This window comes from Oculina patagonica, chromosome 8, assembly GCF_052425735.1.
Source record: "Oculina patagonica isolate OP01 chromosome 8, crgOcupat, whole genome shotgun sequence".
Classification (NCBI taxonomy): Eukaryota; Metazoa; Cnidaria; class Anthozoa; order Scleractinia; family Oculinidae; genus Oculina; species Oculina patagonica.
Window position 1 is genome coordinate 32,369,155 of NC_135765.1, and position 20,700 is coordinate 32,389,854.

A 20,700-nucleotide genomic window follows, 5' to 3' on the forward strand; every position below is an offset into this window, starting at 1 on the left:
TCGCGCCATCTTCCTCCATCCCGGTAAGATCACTTCCGGTCTATCACGTGATCAAATCTTCGACCGGTTTGATTTGAACAATTTCGTGCAGGCGTCTTTCGCTAGGCGGGCAGAAGGACGAAAACAGCTGAATATTGAAAGAATTACAGATGTTCTAGTCTCACTCTATACAAGGTAAGTTGTTTTTATTTTTTCGTGGTAGATAAATCCTTTCCTGGGGCGATTTTGGTCATAGATTCGAGGAGATTTTAGCTTTGTTTATCGTTTCGTGCAGGTGAGGCGTGCAGGTGAGGCAGAGCAGAAACGTTAGTTTGTTTTGATAAAAGCCTAGCTTTCGTAAATATTTTGTACGATCAGTCTTAAATTAAGAGAAATTCGCCACTTATTTAGCTTCCAGCGACGAGCAATTAGTTGAATTGAAAATATTGGCTTAACTTGTGCGATACAGTTAGAGACCTAGTCTGTCGAGCTTGCGTGCAAAGAAGGGAATTTAACCATAAAGAGATGTTTCTTGGTGGAATTAACGTTCCCATCACTTCAAGGGGCTAGTTAAGTTAGCGTTCCTTTTCACTTTAAAGATTATTCTCTGTTTCATGCAGTAAAGCAAAGCTAGGCCATGTGGAGTGCATTGCATGTCCAGGAGGTGTCATGTTACAATAAGCACTGGTCCAAAGGGGAGCAGTGAGTTTTGTTTCCACTCGACTGTCAGTGTTTCCATGGCTGCGCATGCATCGTGAAACATTGCAGAGAAACAAAACTAAATATTTTCTTGCAGTTATGCACCTATCAATGTTAAGCCCGAGGGGGGGGGGGGGGGGTCGGGCTAACCACAGGATTTTGATCGTGAGGTAGGTCCCCAGGGTAGGGATTTTGATCGCACGTGATGGCCCCAGGGTAGGGATTTTGGTCATTTATAGAAGGTTTGAAGGACATCTGACCATCTTTAATGGGGATTTTGACCAATTATTTTGTCCCGGGGGTGGGGAATTTGACATTTTTTTATAGAAAATGTCAAAATCCCCACCCCCTGCCCGACCCCCCCTCGGGCTTAACATTGATAGGTGCATTAGGCATAAAGTGCTTATTATAATGATGGGAGTATCCCTGTGATATCTGAATGACCAGTTGGGATACTAAAAATTCTGACTAAGGCCAAGCAATCTTTATTATTTTTTCCGATTTTGATTTAGTAGGTTCATGCTTTAGCATGCAGTATCGAGTTATGATACTTGTCAAAAGTTTGGATGGAGAGCACAAAAGAAACATAAGAGTTCATTTCGAGCAACTCTAGCTTCTTGAGTGTTCTCCACCTTACCATAAGCTCGTGTTTTTTTTTGTGGTTCCTTTTTTTTTTTAAAAAAAAAAAAACCGCCCCACTATAACCTGGTCAACAGTCAAACTTAAACACTTGAGTCTGTGATATGGTCATGTGATACTGGTCAGCGGATACCTTGTTTTGACAGCTGTCAATTGACAATAGTGTGTAGGTCTAATAATGAAGATGACAGCTGTCGTTAACTTTAACGTTAACCTTTTTCTGGATTATGGCCGCCATGTTTGGGTGATGTACGTCGTTCATCATACAGTGCACGCACCCGCAAACTGTACCGCTAGCCATGATGACCATGAAAAATCAAATGCATAGTTCTCCTATTTCTGTAGAGTTTCTATGTGTATGGGGCTCTGCTCGCCTCTGGGAGCTCCGCTAATACCTCAACTGAATTTGATTACATGGCTGTTTTACAACCCAGCTGGCCAATATTCTTGGGGCAGCTTTAACTAGTCCAGATGGGCGCATCTTCCGTCCCCCTCTAGTGCAATGTTGACATCCAGGTATTCAAATCATTTTTTATAACAATCAACCAACAACTGAAATAGCCTGTGAAACAAACCTAGGCTGGGTTATGGTGAGAATAGACTAACATAAATTTATCAGAATATAGTTATTTAAAAGAAAATATCGAGACTAGAACATACTAACAAAGTTATGGTAGTGTGTTTTTGCACCCAGTTTACAAAAAGTGTCCCAAAATGTTTTTTTATTATTACTTATTTTTCACATGGCTCATTTTCCTTTGTTCTTCCAGGCTGATTATATTGAATAAACCCTGCTAATTAGCAACTGTCTGAAAAGCTGGGGACGGCTTTGATTGTAACAGGGGAGAGCGGGGCTGATATCTAATATTCCCCTAGGGGAATATTAGAGGTGATAATCCCCTAGGGGAATATTACGGTAATATTCCCCTTGTAGCACAGCCACAAGCCTCGTATTACAAACAAAACCACAACTTTATTTTAATCGCGAAACATTTATTTTACCTAGACTGTTGTTACATTTTAAATACTACTGAGCAATTGCTTAATTGAAAATATGAGAAATGCGTTCCGGAACTCTTGCCTCGACGTTTGCTTTTTCAGAATTCCGAAGCAGTTCATTCCGTTCGGTTGCTAACATCAAACATTCAAACACCAAAAGGTTACCTTTTTTAGTGTTCTTCGAGATCCTTTAACTGTTCCTGGCCAGCAGCTCTTTAATTTGTCATCTTCGACGATGATATCTCTAGCCTCTTCGACGTTTTCTTCCCATTTGTTTCTGCCTGGTTAAAGCTAAACAACCCTTCTGTCGCCTCCTCAATGCTAAATTGAGAGTTTTCGTACTCCTCTTCCAGATTCTTAGAGGATAGCAATTTCTCCAAGTTATTGCCTGGATTTGTCAAAAAATTAGAACTTTCCTTCGCAGACTCACTCACTTCTGCCAACTTTGCAGTAAAGTGGTGAAAAAAGGTGATTACAAAGTTGTCGGAACTATTAGGCAATTACAAAATCCCAATGCGTACTTTCGGAATCTTTTATCTATTGTAAAGCTAGCTTGGCACGCACATTGATTGTTTTCATCGGCGTATCAAAAACGAAAAAAATAACCTGTTTATTATAGAATTTAACAATGTGAAAACCCCAGTGCGTCTTTTCGGAACCTTTTTCCTGTTGTTAAGTGTGTGTCGGGAAAAACATTTGTTTTTCTTAAGCGTACCTACATCAAAACAACGAAGAAAAGCATGTTTCTTATTGTTTTAAGCCACTGTTGATGCCTCGCCCATGTGAAAAATAAGCCGGTTATTTTTAGGCACCTCAGGGATATGTGATTTATTCACCGAGGGCTGTGCCCTCGGTGAATAAATCACATATCCTCTCGTTGCCTAAAAATAACCCTTACATAAGTGTGTTGTTTTCCCACAGTTAGATATTAAGTTGTTTGATTTTGATTGTAGTATGCTGAGCGACTTTGGCTTTCGGACCACCATGAGCTTCACTGACATCGCAATACCTTGTGTGTCGATGTTTTTTATCTGGGCAAGCTTCTATTTCCTGTTATGCATCATTAACCCTCATCGTAGCTACGAATGGAACATTCGATTAGTCACAATATTTCATGGATCCTTAACATCGCTGCTGTGCTATTGGTGTGGTTTTATAACTGGACCCTGGCCGCTGGTTTGGATGGGCGAGGTAAACAGCCCATTCCATACATTCATTGCCACGTTTACTCTTGGCTACTTCATCTTTGACTTTATGTGGTGCTTTTACATGGGTACAGAGGGGATTGATATGCTGTTACATCATATGGTATCAGTCTGTTCTTTAGTTTACATTCTCTTCGATGGATACTCAGGTCCTGAACTTGTTGCAACCATACTTGGGACTGAGATCTCCAATCCGTTCTTACAGATCAGGTGGTTTATGCGAGAAACTAAACAGTATCAAACACTTGCGGCAAAAGTAAACGACGTTATCTTCATGTCAATGTTTATTGGATGGCGTCTTGGACCAGGATCTCTGCTTTGTTATCGGACATTGTCGTCTCCTAAACCAAAACTTTTTGTCAAAGTGGGAGGAGCTGGTTTGTATCTTATTAGCTGGGTATGGGCATTTTTTATTCTAAGATTTGCAAAGAAAAGATTCTTTAGTAAAAGTAAAGTAGATAATAAATAATGCATGTAAAAAATAGGTACGATTTGACCATGATTTGTAGACAACTTAGGGCCTGTTTACATGATTCCGGAATGACTTTCATTCTGGAACGAAACTCGTTCCGGAATGAAGTTCGTTCTGCGTTTACATGACAGAGTCGACCGGTTCAACCAAAGGCATTTCCACGTGCGCGGTGTTCGCGCGAGATCAAAACAAGATGGCGCCTGTTTCGCGCAAACATGTTTTTGTGCCCATTAATGGCCGTATCTTCAATTTTAACGAGTAATTTGACCATAGAGCTGCTTCTTTGGGCTAAACAGTAAATGCTATTACGTTTTTTCGCTCTGAATTCAAACTGTGGAGTCCGTATGCGGTTTCATGAGTTGCGATTTCATCTCGGAACGAATTTCGTTCTGTGTTTACATGATACCAGAATGAAATGTCATTCCAGAACGAAACTTTCATTCCGGAATGAAAACCGGAATGCACTCATTCCGGAATGACTTGACTTTCATCTCGGTATCATGTAAACAGATACAGAAAAAATGTATGGGGATGGAATGAACTCGTTCCGGAATGAAAGTCATTCCGGAATCATGTAAACAGGCCCTTACTCAAAAAAAGAAGATACACTTGGAGCCAGGACCTGACTTTCTTCTTACTCTAATTGCCTGCTTTAGAGAGATGACCATTTTATGGTCTTACCCAGTTTAGACTGCAAATATGACCAAGTAACAAACAACCTATGCAATTTCTTGCATGCTGGTTTTCAGAAAATTATTCTGTAATGTCTCTAATCATGGCTTTAAGAATGTCTAAATCTCCTGTAAAATGCACCCTAATACTTGTATCTTTTGTTATGTGCTCTCATCATCTAAACAAAACTGTGTTTCACTGAAAAATTTACAGTGGGACGCACCTTACCGTGGCCACCCAACAAACTTTTTTACAAGTGTGCTCTCGTAATATTATTATTTGTTTGACGAACATGCCTCCTTCCAACGTTGTTACCGTACATCGTCTTTAACAACAAAACGCAGTGAAAATGTAAAATATTACAAGAAAAAAAGTTTGTTGGGTGGCCACGGTAAGGCGCTTGGAACTGTAATGACACTAATATTATAACTATTTAGATTGTGAAACTCCAGTGACATGTGCTATGCTTTCATGTTAGTAATATAATGAAGTATCCCCATTACTAACAGTTGTTTACAAAGGTCTCGGTTGTAATTTAGTACTGCTATATTATACATTAACGTATAATAAAAATATTGGAAATAATTATTAACATCTTACAGAAAAAATTGTATTGGTACTACTGATGTCATAAAGTTGTTAATTTTGTTACCAAATGTGAGGACAAATATTATAGTCCATCAGCTGAGATCCGAAAATTTGGGTTCATGGCTCACTTTCGGGGAACAAACGAAACATGTCTTATCTTAATCCTTGCCTATTGAGCATCACAAAAATGTATGATAGCAAGGTTGGAACGGTAGCTTTCACTTATAAATCGAATTTTAAATTGGCTCCCCTATACGCTTCTTAATTTGGCCGCCATCTTGGATTTTTGGGGTGAAAACGCTACAAAGCTGCCTGCATTCTTTTAACGTAAACGAATCGCTTTCAAACGCAAATTTAAAACTTATTGGAACTAACACCATGATTTCGTTCATTCTAGTGTTTCAAAAACAACATGATGTCATATGTCGACGTCGCCACGGCTGATTATTGTTCACAATATGACTGTTTGTACACAAAATAAAGCAAAAAGGTCAAAAAGTGCAGATTTAAAAATTAATTCACGAAGAAAAGAGAGCGCATAGATAAAATACCATTGCCATTCAAGTGTCTTGAATAAATCCCCCTAAAAAACAATCGTCATTTTCCAACCCAGCCCTTTATTTCAAACATATGGTCCCACGGACATACAAAGTACTTTAAAAAAGAGGGAAGAGGTGCGAAGACCAGAAAAGTGGAGCTTTGCCAACGTACGAAACGTACGTCCGAGCTATGGCGATTAGCGGGGAGGAGTTGCAGTATCCGAGGTGATCATTAAAGATACGAAAGCATAAGTGTATCAGCTGTACGAGAAGACGTGTCAGAGTGTGAGATTCACGGCGCCAGGGAAAGTGAAGCAAGAGAAAAGTGAACGGCGCCCGGGAAAGTAAAGCCAGAGGTTCTCCCACCACGCGAGGCATCTCCACTAACCGAACTCAATGTTACAAGAGGAAATTTTCAAGCCACAATCTAGAGAAGAGCTACTGATTCCCTTCCGGTAATTCCTTCACCGCTCCAGAAGAGTTGACAGAAGCATAGCAGCAGTGAAGGAGGACTTTATACGAGTGTGGCGATTCTGTCTGTTCTGTACTCAATAATCTCTTAACTGCGCCCTATTCTAACCTAATTATGCGTGGACGTAGCTATGTAATCTGATTTGGGGTATACTGATTAATGGTGTAAAATACTTGGAAAAACGTAGCATTGCGATGGAACGCCTTTATGGTAATTTTGTTATTTTAGATGATTGAGGAGCAAAAGAAAAACGAGCTGAAAAACAAAATGGCGGATATTGCGACCTCATTTATTGCGTACGTTGCTTTTATTACCGTAAACAATGCTTAAATAATGTCCCGAATATGTAGTACCTCTCAAATATATATCTAAGCAAAAAATCAGTAAGTATTTAAGAACGAATAAAAAAAAATAAGGATTTTTGTTTTAAAATCCAAGATGGCGGCCAAAAGAAGGATATGCGAGCAAATTTCATATTCGATTTACACAGTGAAAGCTACCGTTTTATCCTTGCTATCACACATTTTTATGATGCTTAATAGTCAAAGAGTAATATTAGAGAAGTTTCGTTTGTTCCCCTTAAGTGAGCCATACAACCCCACTAGCTGATGGACTATTAAAAGGAATTTTTTATTATGAAAAGATTTATATTATGTCATTTCAGTTGTTAAATATATTTTCCATTAAAATATTAGTTCTATTTTTCAGTCTCATGGAATTTTGGGCAATTTAGTTACAGTTGTATTCACAGAAATTATATGAGGTAGGATTTCTCTAAAATTCAAGCTTACAAATCAACGGTATGGTCATGAAATCAATATAGTATTTAACATGTTACACATAATGTGTACAATCACAAGTTTCATAATATAGTCATTCTGAAAGTGTCCCATTCATTCCATAGGTATTTTCTCAAAATTAACTGTAACATTTCAACCTGCAAGTCGATTCAGTAAGACGTAGTTGTGTTAACTGCAAATTATCTGTCATTTCTTGCAATCTGATTGGTTGAGAGCTATGATTTAATTATGAGCAATGTATCATAAACCCAACTTAAGTGTGAGAATTTATTTGAGTCAGTAAGAAGCAATTAAATTTTCAGCACTCAGAAATGTTCCAGAAATAGAAAATCGTCACTTCAACGCACACCAAATGAGCTCAAAATCATGTTGAAAAATAGAAGTTTTGTTGGCATATACCTTTAATAAAAGCTTCATATTTCATGCTTATGTACATTTAAGCCTTCACAAGAGTGGAGTAAAAGAAGTCATTTAAAACTCCCTTGTATTGAACTGACAATTAAAAAACACAGCACTGAACTAAATTTGCGTTATAATGACATGTTTCTGTCCAACTGAACCTAAGCAAGCATACTCAAGGTGTTGATCCAAAGCATTGTCGTTTGGAATCTACTACATGTTGTTTTGGTTCAATTAATTCTATGAACCAAGTGGATGTAGATCTGGTTGACATCTCCATACAGGAATCTCTTCAATGTGTACCTCTTCTCTTGTGACTGTTTTCTGAAAACAAGTAAAATATCAACTAATTATTGTTTATTTCAGCAACAGACCACTAATTTGCAAGGTTTATCAGCCCTGTTTAACTTCTTCTTCTCTATCTTAGGTCTCCTCTGGGAGAATAGGGCCATCCTGTCAAACTTAGGGATAGTATAAAAACTGATAGACCTGTTAACCCCTCCCCCCTGAAAAGCCATGTCTCAGATGAAAAATTCCTACAGATAATAAACCCCTTCAAAATATAAACAATTTAGGTTATATTTAGCTCTTTACAGACCAATTTCTCCAGATTATAAAGCCCCCTAATATGGAGTTGTTTTTAATAATTATATTTGCAGAACATTACTAAAAGACATTTTTTTGTTCATATGACGACTGTAAAAAAATGTTTAGAGCATTTTTGAACTTCTTTTAATGACCATAGGGTATTCTGCTATGCACGAACATTTTCTCAGTGGTAAAGTGCCATTTTTGAAACGATTGTTTTTAGATTAAGTGTCTTGACTAAAACTACAACACAGTGACCCCAGCCAGTGCTGTGATCTGGACCACTCAATTTGAGGCCCATTTTGCTAACAATCCCTAAGGTTGCCCTGCCCCAGACACCATCTGGCAAAAGAAAACCTGGTCAGCCAAAAACCACCTGGTGCTGAACTGTCATAGCTGAGCTCAATGAGATAAAACTCACATGGGGGGGAGGCACAACATACTGCACAAAACAGGGCTACATGGGAAGAGATTGTTGTTGCCTTATGTCCCACAGGGTATAAAGAGCATTAAGTAAGTAGTGCTAACCATTTAGTGCACCGCATCTCCACAACTTATTCAAAGTTCCTTAAAACCCTATTTACACGTGCAAAAAAATGGGCACGGCACGGCACAGCACAGCAATTTTTTGGCACCGTGCTGACAATTTTAGACACGGCACTCCCAATTATCGACGTGTAAATGTACCGGTCCCAAATGTAATGTGGCACTAGTCCCCAATTTGTTAGGGGTGCTGAGACTACCTCCAGAAGGTAGTCTCGGCATGGGTAAATCGAGGCACCGTGGAAAGTAGGATTGCCGAGATGAAAATTGGAACCAAGCCTAGCAGGAGTAAACTTTCTTGTTTTGGTCGTGTAAATGGATAGTGCCATGCCAGGGTTCTCAGTTACCGTAACACCTGTCACGAGTGTCACTTGAAAGTGTGAAAACAACACAGCAACAGCTGCTGAAATTTCTATTGAGAACCCTGCATGCCAAAATGGTTTGGTCACAGTGCCAAAAATTTGCCGTGCTGTGCCGATGTTTTAGCGTGTGTAAATGGGACTTTAAAAAGTGTCAACTGACTGAATTCTGAATAAAGTGTTTACATAATCTTATTTGATACTGATTTAAAATCCTGAGATACCTTCTCGCCGATGATGTACTCCCCATGCTGCTCAACACCAAAGTCAAAGACATACCGTCCAGGACCATAAGGCTAACAAGTAAAAATCATAACTCAACATTTTTATTGGAAGAAAATTAAGCAAAAAATGGAAAAAATTTGCGGCCCCAATCAAGAGATGGGGTGACTCCTGCATAAAAGTAGTAGTATGATTGATTGTTGGAAATTTTAAAAAGTTTTGTTTTGTGGGTGAGGCTTTAACTCAATTACACCCCAAGAAGGTATAGCTTCCTTCGCAGACGTTCTCAGGGCTTGTCACATGTTTCTTTGTGGGGGGAGAAACGTGTGACGAGCCCTAAGAACGTCTGCGTAGGATGCTAAAGAAGGTACAAATAATTCTAAACCAAAATTCCAGGTCAAAATGTCACATGTTGGCCACAAAACTACTTGAATATTTCCAATAACTACCTAAGTAAACAAGGGAGGTCCTGTCCCAGAATGGAGCAAAACAGTGATTGTGGCATGAATGTAATAAAGCTACTCACCACATTTTCAATGAAAGATCCCAGGTAGACATGACTTGGTAGAACCATGTTACCTGGACCACTCAGCTTTCCATTAAGCCAGTTTCCATCATACTTTTAAGAAAGAAAAAAAAGATTACATCTTATCAAGATTAATGGATATATAGGCATAAAATAGTTCAATAATTTTGTAATACCTGCCTTTCAATCACCTTGTTAATGTCACCACCATTCTTGTCCCCACAGCCCTTTTTGTTTTTTCTTGGCACAAGAAACAAAGGGCTCTGGGGACATAGAAGTTTTGAATCAATTCGAATTTTTTTGATTGGCTGTTCAAAAACAAAGAAATCTTGAAAATAAGTGAAAAATGCCATGATTCTCTCACACAGTATATTGAAACATCACAACCATATACATGAAGACCAGAAGTCCCAGAATTTAGAACTGGAAATCCTTTGTCTCCAGAGCCCGAATTGTTTCTTGTGCCAATGCCCTGCAGGCTAGGAGAAGCAAAAAGGGCTATGGGGATAAGAATGTGTCACCAGATTAGATCACTTTATTTTGGCCTGAACATTGTACAGTCCTTTTTTTGTTCAGTCATTCCCTGTTAATCTGGTCAGGTGTTGGTTGGCCTATTGGTGCTCCGATTAAAAGGGTTCCAGGGTTCCATTGTATTTTGTGTTGTTCCAGAAAATATCCACACCCCTCCCATGGAAAGTTTTTAGGTTTGAATCTCCCCACCCCTTTCTTAAAAAAATTGGCCCTTGAGACCCCCCACTTCCTCGGAATTCCAGCACCTTCCATGGGGTGGGTATGGATATTTTCTAGAACTGTGCATCTAAGATGGTTTCCGCTGAACATTCGAGCAATACAGGCAAAAATAAAGTTAGCAAAGAGATCTCGTAGCATGGTAAAAGTTTGAGCACAGCTAACAAAAACCTACCAAAACTCTAGCTCTCAAGCTGACCCCGCCAGAGAAAAATGAATTTGAAATGATCTACATTTCAGTTAAAATGGACGTTTCGCACCAGTTTAAAACAAAATGGTGCGCGTTTTAAACATTTTTACGAAGTTTGCCTTTAATTTTCTTGAGAACGCTTTAGAGTTTTATCACGGGGTCACTAAGACATATGAACTTCAGTGAGATGTTCAACTAGTATATAAAATGTTACCGAACTATAAGTAGATTTTTGGTACTTAATTTTTGCACTCATTGCTGGAACTTTCAGCGGAATCCATCTCAAAGTTCACTAGATGATGCTGCACATGAAACACTGCACAGTGGCTTATTTTTTGTGTTCTTAGCCTTGCTTTCCCTCTCTCCCTTAAAAAGTATAATCATTTTATTGGATAACAAACTTTGAGCTTAGTTGCAGTACATGTGTAGACTCCTTTTCCATGTCTCAAGTTGTTTTTCCAGTCCCCTTCATACACATCACCATTAGCATAGTTGTAAGTTCCTTTGCCTTGTCGTTCATTATTTTCCCACCTGCCTGAAGAAATCATACGTGCTTTTAATAACGCTGTTTTGAAAGAATATCAAATTTTTGCCAGGAACATGAACATATGTGTCTAAATAAATTGGCCCAGCACTGATAGGGGTGTCGCTAAGGATTGGCTGCCGGCTGATTTAACCAGCTGAAATAGAACTTAAATCCGGCTGAAATTTCACATGAAAACAAAGACTTAGGTAAACTTTGAGAGCTGCTAAGGCCAGAAAAGCCAGCTGGGCTTGTTAATGAGCTGGCTTTGTGATTTCTTAGCTACATCTGTGCATTGAGTGGGTCTAAAACTTTAAAAAAACCTAGAGATTTATTATTTATATCAGTAAGTTTTGCATTAAATACCATAAACAGAAAGCTCAGAAATTTTTGGATGAACTTAATCACCTACTTAGCACTGCTCAAACATTGCAACATTGTTTGAGGTGCCATCCCCCCTACAAAATTACAAAACAGAGCTTTATCCCTTAGCACTGAGGCATAGTAGAGCCAGGGGGGGCTCCCCTGTCTCCCACTTTTCTTTGAAAAAACTGATAGTTTCTGTGTGTAAGAAGACTGTAATTTGACCCCTTCTTTCCTACAGACATTGAACTTTTTAGTCCCCTGCCACTTAACGAGCGGTCTGTACGGACAGTGTAGTGTTTGAGAGAGTTGTCACGTGACTCGTCACCAGTCGAGCTTGTATGTCTGGCAATTGTCAGACGAGTCACGTCTATCATGTTATTTGAGAACATGATCTGTCTAAAGAAGAATTTCAGCCAACACGTTGACAGCGGTTTTTCATATCTTGCAGTAAATAAGGGTGGTGGACAAAACACTGACCCCCAGTCCATGGACTACCCCCATGGACTACCCAAATGGACTACCTAAAATGGACTACCCCTAAAAAATGGACTACCCTTAAAGTACTATTCCGAGTGTGTACCACTTACTGAGCTGTTGTTATACACACATAATTTGCACTTACTTCGGTTACTTTCGACAACTCTAGCCGCCATTTTGAATGAATTACACTATACATCTGCGGACCTCAAAAAGCGAAGACTCATGCCCAGACTCAGCACTATTTTTCCTCAGGATCTGTCTGCCTACCGGCTCTGTTCTCCTCGCTGCGCTGCCAAAGTTATTCATTCAAAAATTTTCTCTGGCCACCAAATGTTTAAGATGCGTCTCAAGCAACTATCTGATACTATTTATAAAAGTTTGGATCTTCTGTAGTGCAGTGCAGTGCCTGTTTTGTCTGTCTCTATGAGTCCAAAGATTGATTGCTTGATTTGAGTCTACACTTTCGTGATCAGCGGATGTTCATTTAGTATAATATATTCAAAATGGCGGCTAGAGGGATACGTACGGCTTGAAAATAAACAAGGTAAGACGTAAGTGCAAATTATGTGTGTATAACAACAGCTCAGTAAGTGGTACACACTCGGAATAGTACTTTAAGGGTAGTCCATTTTTTAGGGGTAGTCCATTTTAGGTAGTCCATTTGGGTAGTCCATGGGGGTAGTCCATGGACTGGGGGTCAGTGTTTTGTCCACCACCGTAAATAAGGGAGGTAGTTAATGGCATCACTGATCAAACTATTGATTTTGTTAAAAAAAAAAACTTAAGCACATCACCTCAGTGACTAAAGAAGGTAGCTTACTTACTGAAAATAATTCGAGTCATCCTGCCACGTTCTTTAATAACGTGATCTGTCTAAAGAAGAATTTCCCCCAACACATTGAAAACGGTTTATCAGATCTTGCAGTGACTAAGGGAGGTAGCTAGTTAAATGGCATCACTTAGCAAACTATAAATTTTGTTAAAAAAAACTTAAGCACATCACCTCAGTGACTAAAGAAGGTAGCTTTTGTACGGAAAATAATTAGAGTCAGCCTTGTGACATTCTTATATAATGATGTCTGTATGAACTTGCTACCTGGCTGACATCTCAGCAAGCTCAAATTTTAATAACTCACTGCTAGCTAGTGTGACATTTATCCTTTATAAGTTTTAAATGTCCTCTCATTTTACTTCCGGTATCTCCGGAATCCATTCTGCTTGCGCGATTACTCACGTAAATCTGTTGCCATCTCACAGAGTTGGGCACTGATGTTTCAATATGCGCTCTAGATAGGTACGCACATTAGTATGTGGCTAAAGAGACTGACTTTAATAAAACAAACATCCGACTATTAACATGTTAATCAAATATTCTAATCACGATATTCTAATCAGCTACATCTTGTAACATCCTTCCCTTTATGAAAGAAAGAGAAACAAAGAGTGTAAGAGTCTTATCTTGTGCTGCGGATCAATCAGCAGTCTAACATTGATATCTAAGAATCACGAAGCTTAGCGATAAGTAGCTCGCATAATAGTCTCAGTCCATATTGCTCATTGGTTCTTGATCAAGAATGGATTTTTAAAGCAATTAAAAAAAATCAAACAACTATTGTGATCATCGCAAATTGTCAGTCCGGTCTATGAATTTGTCAGTCCGATTTAGTTATTTGCAGACATAGTCCTTGAGGTAACTGGGAGGTCTCCTTTCTCGCTGAGGTCTTACAGGCGCTGGTGGTCGCCTCGGGGAAGTGCTTGTTGCAGCCGCTGCTGGTACCAATGGGGTAGTACTTTCCTCAACTGTTAGAGGTGGGCTGCTTGTATTGGCTGGTGTCGCTTGTTCTGCTGCTGACCTCTCTCCCTTGGCTATGTCTCTATCGCTGTCAGCTGTCACATGCTCTGCTTTCTCCTGTGTCTTCTTGAGGTGTCCTCTGTTTCTCCGGTAAACACCTCCTTCAGGTGTCTCCACGGTGTACGATCTCTCGTCTAGGCGGGCTGTGACAACTGCCTTCTTCCAAATCTTGTCGCCCAAACGAAATGGCTTCATTCGGACAACATCGCCTTTAGCTAGCTCTTGAAGGTCTTTGGCACCACGGTTATAATACTTGGCCTGCTGTTCTTGTTTCTTTTCCAGTTTGCGCTTTTCCTTTTCTGGATACGTCACTCTAGGCTGGAGTAACGCTCTTGCCGTTGGTAATAGGGTCTTTGTTCGCCGATTCATCAATCTTTGCGCTGGGCTAGAATCCATTCCTTGCGTCGGCGTATTTCGGTAGTCAAGGATTGCCATGTATGGGTCTCGTCCACTGCTAAGGGCTTTGCGTAGAAGATTCTTCGCCGTCTTGACTGCGGATTCTACTTTACCATTGGCCTTGCTGTTGCCAGGGCTGCTGGGGGTATGTTCAAAGTCCCATGTGTTGGCGAACTTGCGGAATACTTCAGAGTCAAACTGTGGCCCATTGTCGCTGACTACCTGGTCAGGGCATCCGTATCTTGCAAAGTGGCTCTTCAGTTTTAGAACTACGGTGCTCGCCAGGGTGTTGTTAAGCTTGTCGATTTCCCAGTAATTGCTGAAGTAATCGACTGTGATGAGGAAGTCCTTGTTGTCAAATGTGAAAAGGTCTACTCCAATCCTTTCCCACGGTCTAGACGGTGACTCTACTGACATCAAGGTTTCCTTTGGTTGAGACTTCTCGTACTTTCTGCACGTCTCACATGCTGCTATCATCTCTTTAATTTCGGCATTCATGTTTGGCCAGAAGATACATTCTCGTGCTCTTCTTAGGCAGGACTCGGCACCCATATGTGACGAGTGAATCCTCTGCTTCATATCTCCACGTAGGGTCTTCGGGATGACGACTCTCTCGCTTCTAAATATGAGTCCATCTTGCACTGCGAGTTCATCTCGAATACTGTAATAGGGCGTCACTTGTGCTGGTGCCTCGTGTCTCTCAGACGGCCAACCTTGCAGGATTACGGACTTGAGGATTTGCAGTGTCTCATCCTTCTCCGTCTCTTTCCGAATCTCCTGTAGCCGTTGATCTGAGATTGGGAGGGAACTGGCCATATTGACATGCTCAAAGCTTGCTCCCGTCGGGTGTTCTGTATTTGGCAGATAGGCTCGGGATAGAAAGTCTGCGATGTGCATGTTCTTCCCTTTCTCATATTGAACATCTAGGTCGTATTTTTGGAGCCTCATGATCATTCCTTGGAGACGTTTTGGTGCGCATGCGAGAGGTTTCTTTAGGATTGCCTCGAGAGGTTTGTGGTCACTGTAGACCGTCACGTGTCTTCCATAGGTGAACTGGTTGAACTTTTCCAGCGCGTAGACGATGGCTAGCATCTCTTTCTCTATCTGGGCGTATCTTGTCTCAGTTTCTGTGAGAGCTCGACTTGCGTACGCCACTGGCTTTTGATTCTGGAGCAGGGCTGCACCTAGCCCCTTTTGACTTGCGTCGCACTGGATGGCTAGGTCGCTGGACGGGTCATAGTAGCTTAGTACGGGTGCTTCAGTGACCAGCCGCTTTACTTCTTGAAGCGCATCTTCTTGCTCTTCTGTCCAGTTCCACTTTACGTCTTTGCGAGTCAGTCGGCGGATTGGTTCCATGCTGTCTGCAAGTTTTGGCAGAAACTTTGCCAGGTAATTGACAAAGCCGTTTAGCCGCTGTACTCCTTCCACATCAGTAGGTCTTGGCATTTCCATTATAGCCTTGGCCTTTTCAGGATCAATCTTGATGCCTTCATTAGAGAGAACATGACCCATGAAGGTAACGCTCTGTCGACGTAACTTCAGCTTGTCAGGGTTGAGAGCTATGCCTCGTGACTGGCATCTCTCTAGAAGTTTGAGCAGCTTTTGGTCATGGTCTGCATTGGCTTCGTCTTCTGTGTTACCGACACCATATATCAGGATGTCATCAGTTATGTCCAGAACACCGTCCAAGCCTTCCAATGCCTGGTTTACTCTTTTCTGGAATATCTCCGAGGACACGGAGAGTCCAAATGGAAGCCTGCACCACCGGTATCTGCCATAGGGTGTTGCGAAGGTAGTAAGAAGACTAGATTCTTCGTCAAGAGTGCAATGCCAGTAGCCCGAACGTAGGTCCACGGTCGAGAATATTTTGGCCTTTGCCAGCTCAGGCAAGATATCGTCAAGGATTGGAAGCTGGTAACGCTCTCTCTTGAGGGCTGCATTTAGCGGTCTGGGGTCTATGCACACTCTTAGTGCTCCTGTTTTCTTCGTTGCCACGACTACACTACTGACCCATGGAGTGGGCTTGTCCACTGGGACGACCACTCCTAGACTTTGGAGCCTCTCTAACTCTTGTTTGAATTTCTCTTTTAGTGCTGTGGGAATCCGTCGAGTTGGGGTCACGACAGGTTGCACGTTAGCATCGACTTCTAGCTTCACCGTTCCCGGAAAGCATCCGAGTTGGCTCTTGAAGACATCTGGGTATTGCGTGACTACTCGCTGAGCTGTCAGTAACTGATGCACCACTGCTTTATTCCACTTGGGCGCTGGTACCGACTTGAAATTCCCCCAGTGTACGGTAATCAACTTCATGTGTTGTGCAGCTCTTGCACCGATCAGGGGAGTTAAGTTTTCCGACACCACGACGAACTCTACGGAGTATTTCTTGTGGTTCTCGGGGTTCGTGACAACGATTCTTGCTGTGCCTAATGGCGTGACTTCCGTTTTATTCCACATTATGAGAGTTTTTGAAGTGGGTGTTAAGTGTCGCTTGTCAACGAGGCTTTTCGGCAATATATTTATAGATGAGCCGCAATCTACTTGAAATTTAACAGGCGTGTCATCGATATGCATTTGGGAGTAGATCTCCTTGGCGAAACTGTTCTTATCTGATGATGGTTTGACAGAACAAACAGCGGCACCTTCCACTTCTATGCTAGTTATGTAGTCGACATCTTCGTCTTGGTCTGTTGACGATGAGGGACGATCTGTCGAGAAGATCTGATTAACGCGCTTTGGAGGTTTCTTGCATTTGTTTGCAAAGTGATTTCTTCCCCCACACTGACGGCATTTATGTCCCCAGGCAGGACATTTTCCTTTTTGAAACGGGTGAACTCCACCACAGAAGAGACAAGATTTTCTGGGTTTGTTGCTCTTGTCATTCTTATCATATTTGCCGTTTCCTCGCTTGTAACGGGGAGGACGCGTCTTTTCTTGTTTTTCGTCTATTCGGTGCACATCTTCCGGTGCTTTGTCGCCTGAGATGGCTTTCATTTGCGAAGCGGTCGTTTCGGTGCTCCTGCAGATATCGATGCACTTATTTAACGTGAGTTTCCGTTCCTGTAGGAGTCGTTTTCTTGTTTGGGGGTTAAAGATTCCCAACACGATCCTGTCACGGATAAGGGAGTCACGCAGACATTCGCAGAAGTTGCACGTCTGTGCGAGCGTGCGAAGTGTAGCCACATATGCATCGATTGTTTCTTCTGGCGATTGGTTCCTACTGTTGAAGACATAGCGCTCGTATGTTTCATTCGTCTCGCCAATCGTGAATTCGTCAAATTTCTTGATAATGGTTGCCAACTGCTCTCTTTGTTGGGCGTTGTCAAACGACATACCATTAAAGATTTTGAGAGCTTCGGGACCTATGCAGTGGAGAAATAGAGCGACTTTATAGGCTTCTGGCTGTTGATGAATATTTGTAATTACAGCGTAATTGCTCCATTGCTGTTTGAAGCTCTTCCAATTGTCAGCTATGTTCTCTTTAACATCCAGATGGCCTGGGGGGTGAATTCCTTGTATAGGGAACATCGCTTGTGCGGAACTTGCCGCGGTAGTGGTCGTCGTCGTTAACTGCACAGGCGCTGTTGACGTTGTTGTCGTTGTTGACAAAGTTGACGTTGTTGTGGTTGTTGTGGACGTGGTTTCTTCTGAATCACTCATGCTTGTATCCACTACGCTGCCACCATGTTTCAATATGCGCTCTAGATAGGTACGCACATTAGTATGTGGCTAAAGAGACTGACTTTAATAAAACAAACATCCGACTATTAACATGTTAATCAAATATTCTAATCACGATATTCTAATCAGCTACATCTTGTAACAACTGACTATAAGTTTGTTATCAATTTAATTTGGTGCAGTACATTTATCTTATGTTGCGATGACCTTTTTCCCTATTAACTGCCCAGAGCTCAAATATTAATCTCTTACTGCTAGCTTGCGTGACGTGTATCCTTTATAAGTTTTAAATGTCCTCTCATTTTACCGCCGGTATCTCCGGAATCCACTTAAAAGTCTTACATCAAGTATTTTGTTTGCGTTACTACTCGTGTGAAACTGACACGTAATCTGTTACCATCTCACAGAGTTGTACACTGACTGTAAGTTTTTATCAGTTTATTTTGGTGAAGTACAGTTATCTTATGTTGCGAGTACCTTATTTCCCTCAATTATTGCCCAGAGCGCGTTCGAGCCTTGTCGCGAATTTTTTAACCCATTGCTTTCAGGGACGGCGGAGCATTTTTTCAACTGGGGGGGGGGGGGGGGGGGGACTGACTAGTGACTTGAAGTGGGGGGTGGGCTTAAAAGACTCTTCTCTTAGTAAGTTTTTATTTTTTCGAAAAATTCTGGGGGCCCCCCCGGCTCCGCCGTCCATGGCTTTAGAACATTCGTGGACAATAGCTAATTTGCATATGTATGTCTACGTGCTTGTTCGACTTGACTGCGCAATTTATTGTTTACGTCTGGCGTAGCGGAATTCGCTTTCCCCACCAAACTAACTCCATTAGTGTAGTGAACAAACACTACACCAAAAATATGCTCTGTTGGCCCTGTTTAGCCAAAGGTTGCATTGAACAATACATTCCTTCTACTGATAACAATAAAAACGTATTTTAGACCTTTCAGTGAAACAAACCTTCATATTTAGAGCCATCAGGATATTCAAACACACCGTGGCCATTCCTTTTACCTTGATCATAAAATCCATCATATTTAGCTCCATTTCGAAACTGGTACACACCCTCCAAGGAAAGAATAAAGTTAAGGTTAGTTTTTTTGGTCAATAACCTTACAGCTCTAAGATCAAAGTATTTGTAATTCTTTGTACTGCAGCCAAGCATACATTTAATGTCAGTTCTGGAAATTTGGTGGTGAATCAAAAACAAGTTCTCAGTTGGTGATTTGCTTTATTTTCGTTAATTGAGGGTCCTGAAGAGGTTAAATGGGATAGGAGATTTGCCTATTTTTTTTTTTCACTGGAAAAATGGAATTTGGGTCACTGGGACTGGGAATCACAAACCCAAAAATGTGAATGGGATTGGGATTTGGGCAAAACATAGACTGAGAAATGGGATTTGAGAAAAATTTGGGCTTGGAAATGAGATTTATCCCTTTCCCTCTCACTCCCTGTTTAGGACCCTCTTAATACCCGATTCCCTCTATAGCGCACGCCTGCAGGAAATCGCAGTAGTTGTATTTATCAAACCATGCACAAGACTCAGCAACCTGCAACGTTTCCGAGTGTCACGCATGGTTTGATGAATACAACTACCATGATTTCCTGCAAGCATGCACTATAGAGGGAATCGGATTGTGACACAAAATTAAATCTCCATTCCACTAAATCAAACGCCGGATTAAAACTTTAAAAGAGAAAATGCAGTTGTATATGCGATCACTAATATTCAGAAAAGAAGTTTGCACCCAATATAATAACAATAATAATATATTAATTTATAGTGCGCTTTTTAACATAGAAATGATCAAAAGCGCATTACAATATTAAAACATATTTTCTAAAGACTAAAAGCTAATTTAAAAAGACATGTTTTAAGCCGAGATTTAAAAACAAAAATAGAACTCATTTATTAGCACTTGACGTCTCAAACGACACTCCACTGACTTTTGAGATCATAAAGCCAAAATACCTTTCCGTGTCTCTGCCCATTAGCATAATACCCTTCATAAATATCACCATTCGGTAGGACAGCTTTTCCCTTGCCATGTCTCTCTCCAAGGTCATTTCTCTCGCCGTCGTATTCCTTAATTTGAAAAAAGGAAAAGCATTTATGGCGCAAATGTACTTGAAAGAAAACTTAAGCTTAAGTCGTGGAATTGCTAAAAGTTTGAAGCTCATAAACTTGCAAACATTGTTTGCAAGAACTGAGCTTGAAAGATTGAAAGGTCTACTATTTAAATGGCAAATATTTCACATCAATTCAATTACTTCAAACAAGAACAAGTTGTCGGCGAAAACTTAATTTGCTAGATAAAGCAAGTTTTACTCACGTTTTAATAAGCTTAACGTAAGTTTAAAATTTTGTCATGCCCGTTTAAACTTTCGTCTTAAGTTTCTATTGATCTTCACTATAGGGTTTGCAAGTACAACAAGCTGACAAGACTTACCCCTAAATCACTCGTCCAGTCTAAATCATCAGAGCCAACACCGAAAATATCCGACATTTTCAAAGGCTTCTCAAGAGTCTTTTTCCTCTGCGGTGAAGACCTGCCAGCATTTCAAATATGGCGGATCGATTTTGTCAAGAACCCGGATGCACCGCCGCAGAAAACACGCGACTTGGCGTTATCCGAGGATTAGCTTTGTCGCTTTCTTTTGGTAACTTGGTTGGAAATTTGTTCATTCTGATTTAATATATTCATTACAGATTGACCTAAAGTAAAAACCTTTCTTGAAAGTCAATGGGGACTAATAATTTAAGATGAA

At 40.7% G+C, this 20,700-nt stretch overlaps 2 protein-coding genes across 2 annotated transcripts; one reads left to right on the forward strand and one right to left on the reverse strand.

Annotated features, from left to right (window-relative positions):
- Positions 1–43: 43 nt before the first annotated feature.
- LOC144664432 (TLC domain-containing protein 5-like) lies at positions 44–5,657 on the forward strand. Its single transcript, XM_078525548.1, has 2 exons — positions 44–174; positions 3,270–5,657. The coding sequence occupies exon 2, from the start codon at positions 3,271–3,273 to the stop codon at positions 3,988–3,990; it is 720 nt and encodes a 239-aa protein (XP_078381674.1). The 5' UTR covers positions 44–174; position 3,270; the 3' UTR covers positions 3,991–5,657.
- Positions 5,658–7,443: 1,786 nt separating this feature from the next.
- On the reverse strand, positions 7,444–20,536 carry LOC144664434 (radial spoke head 1 homolog). Its single transcript, XM_078525551.1, has 7 exons — positions 20,382–20,536; positions 19,904–20,017; positions 18,892–18,997; positions 11,040–11,173; positions 9,702–9,794; positions 9,178–9,249; positions 7,444–7,787 (listed from the first exon to the last, which is right to left on the reverse strand). Exons 1-7 carry the CDS (start codon positions 20,436–20,438, stop codon positions 7,704–7,706), a joined length of 660 nt encoding a protein of 219 aa, XP_078381677.1. The 5' UTR covers positions 20,439–20,536; the 3' UTR covers positions 7,444–7,703.
- Between the last annotated feature and the right edge of the window lie 164 nt (positions 20,537–20,700).

What these genes read in the sequence shown, in the direction of transcription:
- LOC144664434 (XM_078525551.1), bottom strand. Translation starts at nt 20,438, where the DNA reads ATGTCGGATATTTTCGGTGTTGGCTCTGATGATTTAGACTGGACGAGT. An exon ending in TGATGGCTCTAAATATGAAG is followed by an intron (nt 11,174 to 18,891) that starts GTTTGTTTCACT and finishes TGATTTCTTCAG; the next exon opens with GCAGGTGGGAAAATAATGAA. An exon ending in GTACTGCAACTAAGCTCAAA is followed by an intron (nt 9,795 to 11,039) that starts GTTTGTTATCCA and finishes CTTTCTTAAAAG; the next exon opens with TATGATGGAAACTGGCTTAA.
- LOC144664432 (XM_078525548.1), top strand. Translation starts at nt 3,271, where the DNA reads ATGCTGAGCGACTTTGGCTTTCGGACCACCATGAGCTTCACTGACATC.